This window comes from Nerophis lumbriciformis, linkage group LG22 (assembly GCF_033978685.3).
Source record: "Nerophis lumbriciformis linkage group LG22, RoL_Nlum_v2.1, whole genome shotgun sequence".
NCBI classification, from domain to species: domain Eukaryota; kingdom Metazoa; phylum Chordata; class Actinopteri; order Syngnathiformes; family Syngnathidae; genus Nerophis; species Nerophis lumbriciformis.
In genome coordinates this window covers 15,134,498-15,152,458 of record NC_084569.2, presented here as the reverse complement: position 1 = coordinate 15,152,458, position 17,961 = coordinate 15,134,498, and the positions used below count along the sequence as shown (strand labels likewise).

The following is a 17,961-nucleotide window of genomic DNA, read 5'->3' as shown; positions in this document are numbered from 1 at the left end:
CAGACCTTTGCAAGGCTGTGAAAAAAAGGCCTGAATCCACAAGGTGATCTGCATCAGCCCTAAAATGAAATCACGTGATCCTTTGCCAATTTCTGAAAAGTTAATTAAAATCCGTCCATTACATTTTGAGTTATTTATAGCAGGATGAATTAAACGGAGTGAAGCCTCTTGTCAGGCAATAATAATAATAATAATAATATATTTTATTTGTAAAAAGCTCTTTACATTGAGTAAACAACCTCAAAGTACTACAGTGTATTAAAAAAAATAAAAATAAAAAGATAATAAAAAATAAATAAAAATAAAGACTAGAACAGCCAAATAGCTAAAACTAGTATGCATATATCTAAAAAAAAAGAAGGCTTTTTTAAAAAGAAGGGTTTTTAAGCCTTTTTTAAAAGCATCCACAGTCTGTGGTGCCCTCAGGTGGTCAGGGAGAGCGTTCCACAGACTGGGAGCAGAATCACTCTAGGCAATCACTATGTTTGTCTCTGTGGGTAGAAGCGAAGCCGTTAGCATACGCACACTTCGAAGTTAAGGCTTGTAACAAAAAAGTCAGGTAATGCAGTAGAAATGATCCGGATCAGCCCCAAAATGTAATGACTTGTTCCTTATCCGATTTCAGACACTTCCTGAAGGTTCGCTGAAAATACGCCCATAACTTTTTTGAGTTACTTTGCTCGTGCTTACACAACCTCCTGGCAAAGGTATTACATATTGGGATGCAATAATTTTTTATAATTAAATGTATTCTTTTTGTTTGTTTTAAAAAATTTAATAAAATAAATTCAAAAAAATGCAAGGGTAGGCCCACCAACTGTCCAGCAAACAACGAAAGCATACATAAACACATTTTCTGGCAGGCTAAAGTATTTGGTATATTCCTTTGCAACATGTTCTGGTTGACAGTCATCATTTACAGAATATTTAGCAGGCTGAATAAATTGTACATCCATCCATATTTAACTAATAAATAGAAAAGGTTAAGACATTGTCATGCAGTGATTTAAAGTAATGTCAATAAAGCTTTTTATTCTATTGTAAACCGAATCCTAGATTATGGCTTTTATCAGTGGCTTTGTGGTTAGAGTGTCCGCCCTGAGATGGGTAGGTCGTGAGTTCAAACCCCGGCCGAGTCATACCAAAGACTATAAAAATGGGACCCATTACCTCCCTGCTTGGCACTCAGCATCAAGGGTTGGAATTGGGGGTTAAATCACCAAAATGATTCCCAGGCGCAGCCACCGCTGCTGCTCACTGCTCCCCTCACCTCCCAGGGGGTGAGCAAGGGGATGGGTCAAATGCAGAGGTTAATTTCACCACACCTAGTGTGTGTGTGACAATCATTGGTACTTTAACTTTTAACTTGAATCTTCTAAAATTGTTCTTTGAATGCATTATAAACCATATGTTTAACGTATTTTAAGATTTTATGTGGTTCCTTTTATTTTGAAAAGTATTGAAAATAATTAGAATACATTTTGGTACCTGTACCAAAGTAACAACCCTAGTACAGAATATTCAGGTAGAAATATCACAAATTACATTAACAAACATCTTTGACAATCAAACCGTGATCATCACAATCCACATTTTGTCTTAATAATGTGTGAAACTGGTATCTAAACATGGTGTAGTTCCTCTTCCTTCTGATACAGCAGGAACTGAAACTATGTCGGGATACACCAACGCTGTGCAGGTCTTTTTTTATTATTGTCATTAAAAGCGGATTTACAGTATGTCCTCTTTGTGTTGAACTGTTTAAAAAAGCATAATGTTTAAAAACATGTCATTAAAGCGAACAAATTGTCCAGTCATAGTTTTAAAGAACTTGAAAATCATATGTCTGTGTTACACTTATTAATGATGAAAATGTTTGTCTATCTGCGATCATCGCAAACAATTCTCATTTAACTATGAACAATGCGATTATTCCGGCTGAAATATCTTAATTGTTTGACGGCCTTAATAACTGATGTCTGATTGACAAGCCTAGCAATGTCCTACATTTTGTTGTCCTTGCAGAGGTTTTGAAGGAAGGCAGCTCGATCCTTCCAGTGCTCCTAAAGAAGGAAGTGGAGGCCGTGAGGGACAAACATCGCAGTCCGCAATATTGTGACCAACTCCTGGAGCACATTTGCTCAGTGAGCACACACAATACTGACAACTCTCAGTGACGGTTTGTTTTTTCTCGTCATTGCACACTTGTATACACAGCTACAGCTTATTATTACTTTTGGCACAAAGATCCCATTAAATCGTGTCAAAACAGGCTTAATTATGTTGTCTTCAGTAATTCCAACAACATTCAATGCATCAGCAGCATTGAGTTGGTGTTTGCTTTCTTTCAAAATTGGCTTTTTAAGTAAACTGATTTGTTTTGCTTCTTTCTTGTCAATCTTGTAAATCTATTGATTTTTTTTGTGAACATAATTGAAAAAAATGTTTTTTAGCAGAATTCAATAATTAACAGGTCGAAAAATCTCTGTTGATTTAAATGATAAAATGTTTTAAACAGAGAAAAATTATTTCAATGGATGAAATATAATTATTTGAGATTACTCAATAGTTAATGGTCAGCTGAATAAATTAATTCACATTTAAAATGATTTAATAGTTGCTTTTTGTGTCTAAATGTAGCATTAAATTTACATAAAATAATTTAATTTAATTAAAAATATTACTCAAAAAGTGAACTTGAAATGCCAATGTGTTTGTTTTTAACGGGTTTTTTCTCTACAAAAAAAGAAGATTGGGAAATAACCCCTTCAGTTACAACTGCAACTCAATGGAATTCAGTTGGATTGCTGCCCTCTTGTGGAACTACTAGTTATTACATACAACTGTAATTGTCAAACACAATACATATACTGTTCTGTATTTTAAATATATCATTTATACATGATAAAAACAAGAAATATTACACTACAGTACTATGGTTGTAAATACAAATACTTAAACTATTAAGGGTGTCCCTTAAGTCACTTATATAGTGTTGTAAAATTAAGTAATAACATTACTCAGCATTGTTCTTCATTAAGTTGGATTGCTGCCCTCTTGTGGAATTACTAGTTATTACATACAACTGTAATTGTCAAACACAATAAATATCTGTGTTGGCCCTGCGATGGGGTGGCGACTTGTCCAGGATGTACCCCGCCTTCCGCCCGATTGTAGCTGAGATAGGCTCCAGCGCCCCCCGCGACCCCGAAGGGAATAAGCGGTAGAAAATGGATGGATGGATGGAATAAATATAGTGTTCTGTATTTTAAATATATCATTAATAAATACAAAAAAACGAGAAATATTACACTACAGTACTATGATCCTAAACTATTAAGGGTGTCCCTTCAGTCACTTATATAGTATTGTAAAATTAAGTAATAATATTACTCAACATTGTTCGGTCAAATTGACATATGTCCCCTAAAACAGTGGTCTCCAATCTTTTTTGCATCACGGACCGGTTTAATGCTGTCTCTTTAAGACTGTTGGTGTTGCGTATTCAGGTGCACTGTCTCGTTAAGACTGTTGATGTTGCTTATTTAGGCGCACTGTCACTTTAAGACTGTTGGTGTTGCGTATTTAGGCGCACTGTCTCTTTAAGACTGTTGGTGTTTCTATTTAGGCGCACTGTCTCTTTAAGACTGTTGGTGTTGCGTATTTAGGTGCACTGTCTCTTTAAGACTGTTGGTGTTTCTATTTAGGCGCACTGTCTCTTTAAGACTGTTGGTGTTGCTATTTAGGTGCACTGTCTCTTTAAGACTGTTGGTGTTTCTATTTAGGCGCACTGTCTCTTTAAGACTGTTGGTGTTGCGTATTTAGGTGCACTGTCTCTTTAAGACTGTTGGTGTTTCTATTTAGGCGCACTGTCTCTTTAAGACTGTTGGTGTTGCGTATTTAAGCGCACTGTCTCTTTAAGACTGTTGGTGTTGCTATTTAGTTGCACTGTCTCTTTAAGACTGTTGGTGTTTCTATTTAGGCGCACTGTCTCTTTAAGACTGTTGGTGTTGCGTATTTAGGTGCACTGTCTCTTTAAGACTGTTGGTGTTTCTATTTAGGCGCACTGTCTCTTTAAGACTGTTGGTGTTGCTTATTTAGACGCACTGTCACTTTAAGACTGTTGGTGTTGCGTATTTAGTCTCTTAAAGACTGTTGGTGTTGCGTATTTAGGCGCACTGTCTCTTTAAGACTGTTGGTGTTGCTTATTTAGGCGCACTGTCACTTTAAGACTGTTGGTGTTGCGTATTTAGGCGCACTGTCTCTTTAAGACTGTTGGTGTTTCTATTTAGGCGCACTGTCTCTTTAAGACTGTTGGTGTTGCGTATTTAGGTGCACTGTCTCTTTAAGACTGTTGGTGTTTCTATTTAGGTGCACTGTCTCTTTAAGACTGTTGGTGTTTCTATTTAGGCGCACTGTCTCTTTAAGACTGTTGGTGTTGCGTATTTAGGTGCACTGTCTCTTTAAGACTGTTGGTGTTGCGTATTTAGGTGCACTGTCTCTTTAAGACTGTTGGTGTTTCCATTTAGGCGCACTGTCTCTTTAAGACTGTTGGTATTGCGTATTTAAGTGCACTGTCTCTTTAAGACTGTTGGTGTTGCGTATTTAGGCACACTCTCTCTTTAAGATTGTTGGTGTTGCTATTTAGGTGCACTGTCTCTTTAAGACTGTTGGTGTTGCGTATTTAGGTGCACTGTCTCTTTAAGACTGTTGGTGTTGCGTATTTTAGGTGCACTGTCTCTTTAAGACTGTTGGTGTTGCGTATTTAGTCTCTTAAAGACTGTTGGTGTTGCGTATTTAGGCGCACTGTCTCTTTAAGACTGTTGGTGTTGCTTATTTAGGCGCACTGTCACTTTAAGACTGTTGGTGTTGCGTATTTAGGCGCACTGTCTCTTTAAGACTGTTGGTGTTGCTTATTTAGACGCACTGTCACTTTAAGACTGTTGGTGTTGCGTATTTAGTCTCTTCAAGACTGTTGGTGTTGCGTATTTAGGTGCACTGTCACTTTAAGACTGTTGGTGTTGAGTATTTAGTCTCTTTTGCGTATTTAGGCGCACAGTCTCTTTAAGACTGTTGGTGTTGCGTATTTAGGTGCACTGACCGCTGCTGCCCACTGCTCCCCTCACCTCCCAGGGGGTGATCAAGGGTGATGGGTCAAATGCAGAGAATAATTTCGCCACACCTAGTGTGTGTGTGACAATCATTGGTACTTTAACTTTAACTTTAACTTTAAGACTGTTGGTGTTGCGTATTCAGGTGCACTGTCTGTTTAAGACTGTTGGTGTTTCTATTTAGGTGCACTGTCTTTTTAAGACTGTTGGTGTTGCCCATTTAGGCGCACTGTCTCTTTAAGACAGTTGGTGTTACTTATTTAGGCGCACTGTCACTTTAAGACTGTTGGTGTTGCGTATTTAGTCTCTTTAAGACTGATGGTGTGGCGTATTCAGGTGCACTGTCTCTTTAAGACTGTTGGTGTTGCGTATTTAGGCGCACTGTCTCTTTAAGACTGTTGGTGTTGCGTATTTAGGCGCACTGTCTCTTTAAGACTGTTGGTGTTGCGTATTTAGGCGCACAGTCTCTTTAAGACTGTTGGCGTTGCGTATTTAGGTGCACTGCCTTTTTAAGACTGTTGGTGTTGCGTATTTAGGCGCACTGTCTCTTTAAGACTGTTGGTGTTGCGTATTTAGGTGCACTGCCTCTTTAAAACTGTTGGTGTTGCGTATTTAGGCGCACTGTCTCTTTAAGACTGTTTAGGTGCACTGTCTCTTTAAGACTGTTGGTGTTGCGTATTTAGGTGCACTGCCTCTTTAAAACTGTTGGTGTTGCGTATTTAGGTGCACTGTCTGTTTAAGACTGTTGGTGTTTCTATTTAGGTGCACTGTCTTTTTAAGATTGTTGGTGTTGCGTATTTAGGCGCAGGGTCTCTTTAAGACTGTTGGTGTTGCGTATTTAGGTGCACTGCCTCTTTAAAACTGTTGGTGTTGCGTATTTAGGCGCACTGTCTCTTTAAGACTGTTTAGGTGCACTGTCTCTTTAAGACTGTTGGTGTTGCGTATTTAGGTGCACTGCCTCTTTAAAACTGTTGGTGTTGCGTATTTAGGTGCACTGTCTGTTTAAGACTGTTGGTGTTTCTATTTAGGTGCACTGTCTTTTTAAGACTGTTGGTGTTGCCCATTTAGGCGCACTGTCTCTTTAAGACAGTTGGTGTTACTTATTTAGGCGCACTGTCACTTTAAGACTGTTGGTGTTGCGTATTTAGTCTCTTTAAGACTGATGGTGTGGCGTATTCAGGTGCACTGTCTCTTTAAGACTGTTGGTGTTGCGTATTTAGGCGCACTGTCTCTTTAAGACTGTTGGTGTTGCGTATTTAGGCGCACTGTCTCTTTAAGACTGTTGGTGTTGCGTATTTAGGCGCACAGTCTCTTTAAGACTGTTGGCGTTGCGTATTTAGGTGCACTGCCTTTTTAAGACTGTTGGTGTTGCGTATTTAGGCGCACTGTCTCTTTAAGACTGTTGGTGTTGCGTATTTAGGCGCAGGGTCTCTTTAAGACTGTTGGTGTTGCGTATTTAGGTGCACTGCCTCTTTAAAACTGTTGGTGTTGCGTATTTAGGCGCACTGTCTCTTTAAGACTGTTTAGGTGCACTGTCTCTTTAAGACTGTTGGCGTTGCGTATTTAGGTGCACTGTCTCTTTAAGACTGTTGGTGTTGCGTATTTAGGCGCACTGTCTCTTTAAGACTGTTGGTGTTGCGTATTTAGGCGCACTGTCTCTTTAAGACTGTTGGTGTTGCGTATTTAGGCGCACAGTCTCTTTAAGACTGTTGGCGTTGCGTATTTAGGTGCACTGCCTTTTTAAGACTGTTGGTGTTGCGTATTTAGGCGCACTGTCTCTTTAAGACTGTTGGTGTTGCGTATTTAGGCGCACAGTCTCTTTAAGACTGTTGGCGTTGCGTATTTAGGTGCACTGCCTTTTTAAGACTGTTGGTGTTGCGTATTTAGGCGCACTGTCTCTTTAAGACTGTTGGTGTTGCGTATTTAGGCGCAGGGTCTCTTTAAGACTGTTGGTGTTGCGTATTTAGGTGCACTGCCTCTTTAAAACTGTTGGTGTTGCGTATTTAGGCGCACTGTCTCTTTAAGACTGTTGGCGTTGCGTATTTAGGTGCACTGTCTCTTTAAGACGCGCGAGGGGGTGTGTTGAGCACGTGGACCAGTGATGCGCTTTGACCGTTCGATGCTCATATGAATGACAACTTATGTGAAACTGTCCTTACCGCTATCTCGCTCTCTCGCAAAGGACACATTTTAGCTCATAAATGACCTTTAAGCAGAGAAATACAGACACAAAGGCGAGTATTGTTGCTGTTTTTGCTACTGAACTTTTAGTTAGTTTTTTAGTCGTTATTCGGTCATTTTGAGTTTAAGCTAGCCGGTTAGCCGAGTCTCAAAACATCGCGAGATTTCAAATCAGGACCACTTCCTGGAGGGTTGCCTCCTTGTTGTCAAGTGTCTGCCTGCGCATGATGTACACCATCACTAGAGGTCCTAGCAAACTGGTCACCCAGCGGCGCACAGGTAAGTAAATATATAAATATATATACACACACACACACCGCTACTGTAATGTGCGTCAAGTGTGCCTGTCGTCTTTTAAAGGGCCCACACAGCTGCTCGACAACAAAAGCAACGACTTCAAGCACAAGCAAACGTCCTGGAGTTTGCCCGAGTAAGTGTTGCGTTCAATGTAACTGGGAAAAACACGAACGTGTTGTTTTAAAATGTAGCCGGGGGCTGTGAATGAGTGACTATCACTAGTGTTAAGTTCATGTCTATCTTTTTTACAACTGTGCGTGTGCGCGCGCGTGTGACCTTGTGCAAAGGCGCCACGTGCTCCCCCTCACACAGCTGTTGTCAACCTTGCTTTGACTTTTCTGGCATTTTTAAGAAAACCAAAACGTGGCTGTTATTATTATTATCCAAAAGGCTCCCTGCACCCAAGATTGTGTTTAACCGTCCCAACGGCAAGAGGTACCATCAGCCTCCCCCGAGTCTACCCGCAGAACCCCAGCAGGACGGGGGACTAACGGCCGCCCACGAGGACAACGTGCAGTTTGTTCATGAAGGTGAGGGAAACGCCGTCCGACTGGAAAGACCAGAAGTGTTTTCCTATCAGCGTACACAACACCCCCGTGACGCCGCACCCTCACAGCTGCTCTCACCCTGATAGCCAGGCATGCACCCCCAACCTAACTTTTAAGTTGCATTGGTAGACCCTCCATTCGTTCCTCCGTGTTTCTGTCAGCCCTCCTCAAAAGCACTAACCTTGAGTAATAAAGTGTGCAAGGACACACACGCCTCCTCCTCGTGTCCTTCCCCCGCTTGACTTGAGTAAAAGTCACAGCATGGAGGTTAAAAATCAACCAGCCAACTACAATAGTGCATCAACTTCTACTTGTTTAATTATTAATATGACAAGATTTAAAAAATAGTTATAAATTAATTGTATCATAACTAGTCAATTAATACTTTTGAGAAAACAAGTTACCGTATTTTTTGGACTATAAGTCGCAGTTTTTTTCATAGTTTGGCCGGGGGTGCGACTTATACTCAGGAGCGACTTATGTGTGAAATTATCAGAATCAGCTTTATTGTCATTACGCAAGGTAACGAGATTGAGGATTGTTTGAATTGAAATTATTAACACATTACCGTAAAATATCAAATATTATTTATCTCATTCACGTAAGAGACTAGACGTATAAGATTTCATGGGATTTAGCGATTAGGAGTGACAGATTGTTTGGTAAACGTATAGCATGTTCTATATGTTATAGTTATTTGAATGACTCTTACCATAATATGTTACGTTAAACCAGGCATTGTTCTCAGTTGGTTATTTATGCCTCATATAACGTACACTTTTTCAGTCTGTTGTTCACTATTCTTTATTTATTTTAAATTGCCTTTCAAATGTCTATTCTTGGTGTTGGGTTTTATCAAATAAATTTCCCCCAAAAATGTGACTTATACTCCAGTTTTTTTCCTTCTTTATTATGCATTTTCGGCCGGTACGACTTACGCTCCGGAGCGACTTATACTCCGAAAAATACTGTATTTATATCTAAGTTAGAGATCGACTGATTTTTGGTTAGGCTGATTATCGACGCCGATATTTGGCATTTTTACATATATTGTATCAGACTATTTATCGGTATCTATTTATTTATTTTTTTACTACTACAACATTATTTGGTATTTAGAAAATATGTTATTAGGGATGTCTGATAATATCGGACTGCCGATATTATCAGCCGATAAATGCTTTAAAATGTAATATCGGAAATTATCGGTATCGGTTTCAAAAAGTAAAATGTATGACTTTTTAAAACGCCGCTGTGTACACGGACGTAGGGAGAAGTACAGAGCGCCAATAAACCTTAAAGGCACTTCCTTTGCTTGCCGGCCCAGTCACATAATATCTACGGCTTTTCACACACACAAGTGAATTCCAGGCATACTTGGTCAACAGCCATACAAGTCACACTGAGGGTGGCCGTATAAACAACTTTAACACTGTTACAAATATGCGCCACACTGTGAACCCACACCAAACAAGAATGACAAACACATTTCGGGAGAACATCCGCACCGTAACACAACATAAACACAACAGAACAAATACCCAGAACCCCTTGCAGCACTAACTCTTCCGGGACGCTACTATATACACCCCCCCAAACCCCGGCCACCTCAACCTCCTCATGTCCCAAATTCCAAGCTGCTGTTTTGAGGCATGTTGAAAAAAATAATGCACTTTGTGACTTCAATAATAAATTAGGCATTTTTTTCCATAACTTGAGTTGATTTATTTTGGAAAACCTTTTAACATTGTTTAATGCATCACAACAAAATTAGGCATAATATCGGATATCGGCAAAAAAGCCATTATCGGACATCTCTATATGTTAAAATAGATAAACACTGCTCAAGACAGTTTGACATACATGTGAAAAGTTGCTTTTTTTTTTTTCACTGCAGCTTTCGTGGCCACACCCACCCCACCCACACATTCTCTTCCTCCTACAATATTGGTCGCCTTTACACAGTATATCTATTCGGCTTAGGTTTAAAAAAAACTTTCATTTTTTGGTCAGGAAATCCAGTTTTTGTCCTTATTACTTGTTCCGTTTTTGGGTGTTTTTTTGCTACTGCAACAAATGATCCTCCGTCTGCAACACTCCGAGTGTGGGCTCATAAAAGTAGCGCTGCGGTTTTCATGTTATGTGATTCAATCAAAAATAACGTGACGTACATGGTTGGACAAAAATATTCCTGCCAAAAAATCCAAACTAAGTGTAAATATATTAACAAATAGTACACTCATAATATTAAAAAAACAAAAACAAGAAGAGGCAGAATTCTTATACATTCTGTAACATTTAGGAAAAATACGTCAGCCAGTTTAAAAAAAATGTCCTATCTCTATAAGAGCCCAGAATTGATTTTATTGACATGTTGGCGACAACATTACAGAATTGTAATAATAATATTACAGAGTTTCTCACGAGAAAATCTTACAAGGTATTAAATCCATAAACTGCTATACAATTGTATAAAACTGAGTAGATGGCGAGTTGTTGTGATGTAGAGAAATCCCATATTTTTCTTATTTTCCCAAGGGATTTGGGATATTTGTAAACACAAATGTTGATGCTCCTCTTAGACACATGTAATAGTGTTTGTGAAATCCCCTGATGTTTTTTTCTGCTAAATTAACTATTAACTAAATTAGCTAAATCAATTAATTATTAAAAAAAAAAAAACTTCAAGCCTTGTCCAGTCCATTCACCTACTGACGAATAAGATTCATGTTTAAAGGTGCCATATGTAATAATGTGGCCAGAAATGGTACTGCAATCATGGTCAAAATTCTGTAGTCCCCTCCCTCTCTCCCTGATTGAGCTTGTCAGATACACAGCTGGGTGGACGGTAGAGATGCGCGGATAGGCAATTATTTCATCCGCAACCGCATCAGAAAGTCGTCAACCATCCGCAATCCACCCGATCTAACATTTGATCAGAACTGCATCCGCCCGCCATCCGCCCGCACCCGCCCGTTGTTATATATCTAATATAGACGATGCAAGGCATTAGTGAGGTTATAAAGCTTTTGCCTGTTAAAGAAAGGAGACTGATCCAACGCAGCACAGACATTCGCGTGCCACGCTGTCACGACCCAGACGCACACCAGTGCGCAATCATATGGGAGCCGCGCTGAGCGCACCTCCAAGCGCGTCTCGCTGCCGGCGACGGCCGGGTATATGGGCCCGACGCTCCAGCGCCATCCATTTTCAGGGCTAGTTGATTCGGCAGGTGGGTTGTTACACACTCCTTAGCGGGTTCCGACTTCCATGGCCACCGTCCTGCTGTCTATATCAACCAGGGTGAGCCCCACCCCTTTCGTGAGCGCACTGCGCGCGGAGTGACCCCTGTTACGCGCCCCCGGCAACAGGGGTGGCGGGCAGGTAAGCTGCGCGGGCGGAGCGACCCCTGTTACGAGCCCCCGGCCACGGGGGTGTCGGGCAGGTAAGCTGCTTACCTGCTGCGCGTGACGCCGGCCGCGGCGAAGGCGGACGAGGCGGGGTGTCGGTGCGGTGGGCGCGGTGGTGACCCTGGAGGTGCGTCGGGCCCTTCTCGCGGATCGCCTCAGCTACGGCTCCCGGTGGGGCCCTCTCGGGGGAAGGGGCCTCGGTCCCGGACCCCGGCGAGGCGTCGGGGGCCTTCTCCGCTCCGTTAAAGTGTCCATCTCTTTTTTTTTTTTTCTTCTGTTGTGGCATATGCAGCAGGTGCCTGCTCGTTTTTCGTATGTGGGTAACAACATTTAACTATGTATATATATTTCCCAATTGGTTTAACTGCCACCCGCCTGAATCTATTTAAAATCTAATTTTTTTTTAATTTCAATCGCCCGACCCGACCCGCTGATAAAATCTAATTTTTTAAAATTTCATCCGCCCGATACGCGGATAATCCGCGGACTCCGCGGTTGTGCCCGCAAACCGCCCATCTCTAGTGGACGGGGCTACTCCAAGGAACTTTAAACTTCCACTGCCTCTTACAAGGGGTTGAGGTGCTGGGACCATAATAGCTGACTAGACAAGCGTTTTGTCAATAACAAATTTCTAACCAACACAATTTACACAGATATTAGGTTATTTTCAGGAAGAAGTACATCATGCCTGTGTACAATATCACAACAAATGACAATCATATGGTTATTGTCAGTACTATTAGAAAACAAAGACTAAAACAAACTACAACCAACGCTAGCAATGGTTATACTGGTGGAAATAAGGAGAGCATGCTTAATGTACGCCCAAAACTAGAGAGGAGACTTTTACCAAGGTATGTCTATAGGCTGCAGAAATGAGGAATTATTTTATGATATGATTTGGCTGTCTCCATACGTTTCACATTGCCACCACAGCCGTGCTAATGTTGGAACTCATTACCTCAGCGTGTCAGCATATTGAGAAGGAAATAGGCACTGACACTACCCATATCCACATAGGTTTTATTTGTCGAAAATATATTTTGTCCTGTCAGTTGGAATACACATCAACATAAGGCAAAATGTTAATTTCCATTTGTTACGAGTAATAAGATAACATAAATGCCTGACTTACATATCAAGGAGGAAATGAGCAAGTTTGGCGTCAGATGAAAAAATCTTCTCCGCCTTCAATCGTCTCCATCTTTCAAAGTCATCCCCAATACAAATTCTCGTTTTTTTCCTGGCTTTGAAATTAATAAGTTGAGAATCGTAACAACGCCTTTCAGATTTACTAAGGTCTGACATGTTTAGTAACTTTACCAGTAGCAGTAGCTCGACGAAGATGGCGGTGCGTAACTGGCAACCTGGATGTGACACACTCACGGACTTTCTAATTGGTCAAATGGTAGAAGGCGGGGCATCGAAATGAAAACAATGAAAAGATTTCGAGGCTGTAAATCTAATTTTGAAATGAGCTTATCATTAAATTGGTTCTGTGACGGAGCACTCAACTCAAAACACCCAACTTCTCCCATTGAAATTAATTTAATTGGCAGCACAATTTTAACATGTAACATGTCTTTTAGAAAGAAAAATAACCTTTTAAATAACACTATCAAAACAATACAATGGAATGTACTACTAACTAGTCGTTTTATAAAGTAATGTACAGAATTCACCTTGGAGAGTGGACTTATACTGTATCTTCTTCCAGTTGTTTCTTAGTCAAACACATCAGCAGCTTTTCCATATTTTCATGGATAAATGTCTGCCGTTCAGATATTATTTTATTGTATTTGGCTGGTGTTCAACTCATTCTGCTTCAGTATGGTGCAGACTAGCACACACAATATTGACAACTCTGTTTGTCTCGTCATTGCACACTTGTATACACATCTACAGCTTATTACTTTTGGCACGAAGATCCCATTAAATCGTGTCAGAACAGGCGTGATTATGTTTTCTTCAGTGATTCCAACAACACTCATTGCATCAGCAGCATTGAGTTGTTTCCTTTTTTTTCTTTTAAAATTGGCTTTTTAAGTAAACTGATTTATTTTGCTTCTTTGATGTCAATCTTGTAAATCTATGGATTTTTTTGTGAACATAATAGAAATAAATGTTATAAGCAGAATTCAATAATTAACAGGTAATAAAATCCCTGTTAATTTAAATGATAAAATGTTTTAAAGAGAAATATTTGAATGGATGAAATTAGATCATAAAGTGGTCAATACATTAATAATTACGTATAATTATTTGAGATTACTCAATAGTTAATGGTCAGCTGAATACTAGTTCCAAATATCAGTTATCAGCCTTCTTGACTACTAGTAATTGGTATTGGCCCTGAAAAAAAACATATCGGTCGATCGCTAATCTATACACAGTACCGGTAGTACCTCAATTTACGAGCTAAATTGGTTCTGTGACGGAGCGCCTAACTCAAAACACTTGTATCTCAAATCAACTTCTCCCATTGAAATTAATTCAATTGGCAGCACCATTTTAACATGTAACATGCCTTTTTAGAATGAAAAACAACCCTCTAGACAATACTGTGCTGCGCTCAAATTGTCAGTTAGCTAACTACACACATTCATCGAATTAAATAAATAAAAAAACACGACAATCATTCGCTTCTTCTTTTTGACACTGTACTTAACACTCACTTTCTTCCTTACAACGGTTGGAACATAAATGTGTGGTGATATGTAGCTCCTAAAGTCATGTTCATGTATTAGCTATAAGCTAAAACTAGCAAGTAAGATTGGATGTTTTGTTTGGATCTTAGGGGTTCACGCACCACGTTTCTATGCACTAACTAGTCTGTTTCTGAAATGTTTAGTTTTTTTGTATTTTCACACCTATGTGTGAAGTCCAAGTGTCCATGCACTGCAACTTTTGGTCATACGTACACTGGGGGGCGCTATTTTCTTTTACGGTTGACCTATGACGTCACACTAGCCATTTGTGGATCCTTACAACTTAATTTAACTGATGTCCGCTGTAATATTGGCACATATTGCAAATATTAGGTCTCTAATTGCTATGCTGATGTTAAATAGCAGACAGCATCAACAAATGATCTTGGTTTGCGCTACAAACATGCTACTACCAAGAATGTGTAGGGTCGGAGATTTTTTCGAAAGGAATTTCCGGACGAAAACCATGGGGAAAAAACTTTTGAATGTCTTAAAGTTAATCCAAAAGACTATTTGGATTGATGGAAGGAGTTTTATATCCGAAGGGAAAGACTGTTAGTGCTCTGACTGATACCCAGAGGAAAGTTGCTATTGTTCGCATATGGGTGGTTACCCACATATGCGGTCCTCTCCAAGGTTTCTCATAGTCATTCACATCGACGTCCCACTGGGGTGAGTTTTTCCTTGCCCTTATGTGGGCTCTGTACCGAGGATGTCGTTGTGGCTTGTGCAGCCCTTTGAGACACTTGTGATTTAGGGCTATATAAATAAACATTGATTGATTCTGGTTTTCTGTTTGCAGCCTGGCAGGAAGTGGTCCAACAGGAGCAGGGGTCCAACCGGGGAACCGAGGAGACATGTGGAGTGGTCCACTATGAAGACAACACTCCAAACTTTAACCTGGACAGTACCGGTAAGTTAATTTGAGATCATTTAAATCTCTAAATTATTTTTTCTATGTAGTTAAGATAAGATTTATATTTTAACCAGCTAAAATTACATTGGGATTTATTTAAAGATGGTTATTTTTCAAAGATATTAATAGAAATTAGGAATGTCCCAAAAGCAATATAAATAAAACTCTGTACAGAGACTTAAGTCAGCTTCAGTTAAATATTTTAGAAAAAGGAGTTACAACATTCTCCACATGATATTGTAAAAGATGGGAGTCAGTGCAGTCAGACAGGATGTAACACTCAGTGATTTTATTGTGAAGGCCAGAAGTGTGCTCATTGTTTTTTGGAGCACTTGACGACAGTGCTGTGTAAACCAAAGTACTTACCCAGTTACAGCTGTCTTTTCTTCTTAGTGACCTTGCATCATACCAGCGTCTGGCGTCCATGACTCAGATACAAATATAAAATCATTTTCAGTCCATTGTTTACAGTGCATGATCATAACAGAGACTGGTAGTGGTACGTCTACTTACCAGCACAATTTGTTCCACGACGAAGCTCTTAACTCAAAATACTCAACTCAAATTAGCCCTGCCCATTGAAATTATTTTAAATCAAACAGCACAATTTAACATGTGTGCCTTTTAGATAAGAAATACTGTTTGAAAATTAATACGGCTCCAAAATAAATTTTACGTTTCCAGTAGCTTTACAAGGGTAGGCATGCAAGGTTTAGGGGGGAATACTAAAAAGGCACAATAAGCTTAACTATGTGTATGTGAAAAAATATTTACAAAAATGCAATATAAAATATTGTACAGCATTTAGTTTGGGACAGGACAACTGCCACGTGCCCATAAGCCTGCTGCAAAGTTCACTTATTATGAGAGGTTTGTTTATTCAACACATGTTTTGCACAGAGCAGATTTAACATTACAAGCTCATTTTCATCTGTTGTCCCCAGGCAAGGGCAAAGTGACAGCAGGTTAAAAATACATTTAGTGATTCAGTTTCATAGAATTACTGATTAAATCTAAAAACAGCTGTGATCAGACACTACTTCAACTGGTGGCGGAAATACTTGTAACTCAAATTGGGCTTGTGATGTAAAGCAGAGAAACATCTCGTATATTCGTAAGTTTAAGGTACACTCTACTTTTTTATTGGCACTTTACCTGCCCCTTGCCAAAACAAGAATACACGTTTATGAGCAGAAACAGTATAAATAAATACTTTTAAATGAAGTACCGGTAGTTCTTTATTGAAAGTTAGCACATGCCTAAAATATCTTAAAACTAAATGTAAAAGCCAATGTCTTAATAAGAACCACTGAATAGGTGTAAACTACACAATAGAATTAGTCAAGTTGTTAGTTGCAGCCTTAATGGTTTGTTAATGCTAGTGATTCTGTAGTTTAGCTCTGGACATGTACCGGTAGTTGGTGGAAGCTAACGTTAGCATTGTGTGAGACTGCTGTGGCTTCATACACAAGATCAGCTGATCTGTGATCAGTTTAAAAAGACAACTCTGCAGGACATATCTCATAGGAAATGTCCAGGCTGGGAAAATAATCAGTTGAAGAAAATCATTTTAAGATTTTTTAATTCATTCAAAAAATGTGATAGGGGGGAAAAAACTAATTCGATTTAAGTTTTGCTTTACTGTATTTTATGATTCTTAAGGATCTTGTTCATAATCACATTGCTTTTGAAGTGTCTTCCCATTACTACTCAGGGAAGATAAGACTTGAATTAAAAGTATCAGCAAACCACTAATTCCAGGATATAAAGTATATTTTGTATGGTTGCAGATTTTCTCTGCTTTAAACTGAAAATCAGCTTTTATATGTAGCTTCAATAATGCTATCTGCAGGGAAAGATGTGATAATGTAAGCATGCACAATATTGTATACTTATTACCATTTCTGAATGTGTAAAACTCAATTAAAAATGTGGTTATTAAATACACTTTTATTTGAATAAGATGACAAAATTTAACATAGTTCCAGAACAAATATTGCAACTGTTGTGCTGTACAGAGATTTTATAGCTAATGGTCATTTCCAACTATTGTCCCAAGCAAGGCTTTTAAATATAATATGCTAGTTTTTTGTTGTTTATTTATTGGTAAGTCCTTTCAAAGTTGTTTGCCATGATAGCAGGTGTCTTTGTAGTAATTGGAGGTTCTAGCATTGGTGTACAATGACCATGTATTTTTCTAATGGTAAAAGAAACTCATAATGCATAAAAGACTTAGCACTGCCAGGATCGAGTTTATAAAAAAACATTTGCAGGCGTATTGAATGTGTCTTTACTGCATGTTCAAAATGTTTTGTTGTACCTTGTCATCCTCTCAGACTTCGTGCCCATAGATCTGGATGAGTGGTGGGCCCAACGCTTCCTCGCCAACATAGACAAACTATCCTGACATTTGTAAGAGGTGTGGATCTTGGCAAGGCAGGTCAACGGCCCCAAAGCAGGAAGTGTCGCTGGCAGAAGAGGACAGATTGGCCAGGCACCCTGCTGAGGTTCAAAGAGACTGATGGCACTGAGATGTTCAGTGGTGGCGCAGAAAGCACAGACTTAAACTGCAGCCATAACAAGCCTTCGGACTGGACCACGTTGCTCAGCACACTTTGTTACTTTTCAGATGCAGTAAAAGATTCTAAAGAATTCCCAAGAGGCTTCTTACTTATTTTATACCAAAGTTCTTTGAGCACACATATTTACAAAAGCTCTTCAAACCTGCTAGCTGTCCACCTTCACACCACTAGGGAGCGCTAACAGATGTGATTGACGACTGGAAATGTT

General features: G+C 39.5%; 2 protein-coding genes across 3 annotated transcripts in view; both read left to right on the top strand.

Annotated features, from left to right (window-relative positions):
- The window catches only part of LOC133615524 (dynein axonemal assembly factor 5-like), a 61,559-nt gene extending 59,287 nt beyond the window's left edge, over window positions 1-2,272 (top strand). Inside the window, exon 13 of the mRNA XM_061974166.1 lies at window positions 2,026-2,272. Within this exon, the coding sequence (XP_061830150.1) occupies window positions 2,026-2,177 (152 nt within the window). The 3' untranslated portion in view covers window positions 2,178-2,272. The remainder of the gene's footprint in view (window positions 1-2,025) is intronic.
- Window positions 2,273-7,135: 4,863 nt separating this feature from the next.
- On the top strand, window positions 7,136-17,823 carry LOC133615526 (MAPK regulated corepressor interacting protein 2-like). Of its 2 annotated transcripts, none has more exons than XM_061974169.2 (5): window positions 7,136-7,571; window positions 7,653-7,722; window positions 7,980-8,119; window positions 15,058-15,168; window positions 17,508-17,823. In XM_061974169.2, exons 1-5 carry the CDS (start codon window positions 7,517-7,519, stop codon window positions 17,576-17,578), a joined length of 447 nt encoding a protein of 148 aa, XP_061830153.1. In that variant the 5' UTR covers window positions 7,136-7,516; the 3' UTR covers window positions 17,579-17,823. The 2 variants fall into 2 exon arrangements, with proteins under 2 accessions (XP_061830153.1, XP_061830154.1); XM_061974170.2 differs by having other exon boundaries at window positions 7,139-7,571; window positions 15,058-15,162.
- Window positions 17,824-17,961: the final 138 nt, after the last annotated feature.

Excerpts from the sequence above, each read along its gene's own strand:
- LOC133615526 (XM_061974169.2), top strand. The coding sequence starts at position 7,517 with ATGATGTACACCATCACTAGAGGTCCTAGCAAACTGGTCACCCAGCGG. Across the intron at positions 7,572-7,652 it reads GGTCACCCAGCGGCGCACAG|GGCCCACACAGCTGCTCGAC; the intron begins GTAAGTAAATAT and ends CGTCTTTTAAAG. Across the intron at positions 8,120-15,057 it reads CGTGCAGTTTGTTCATGAAG|CCTGGCAGGAAGTGGTCCAA; the intron begins GTGAGGGAAACG and ends TTCTGTTTGCAG.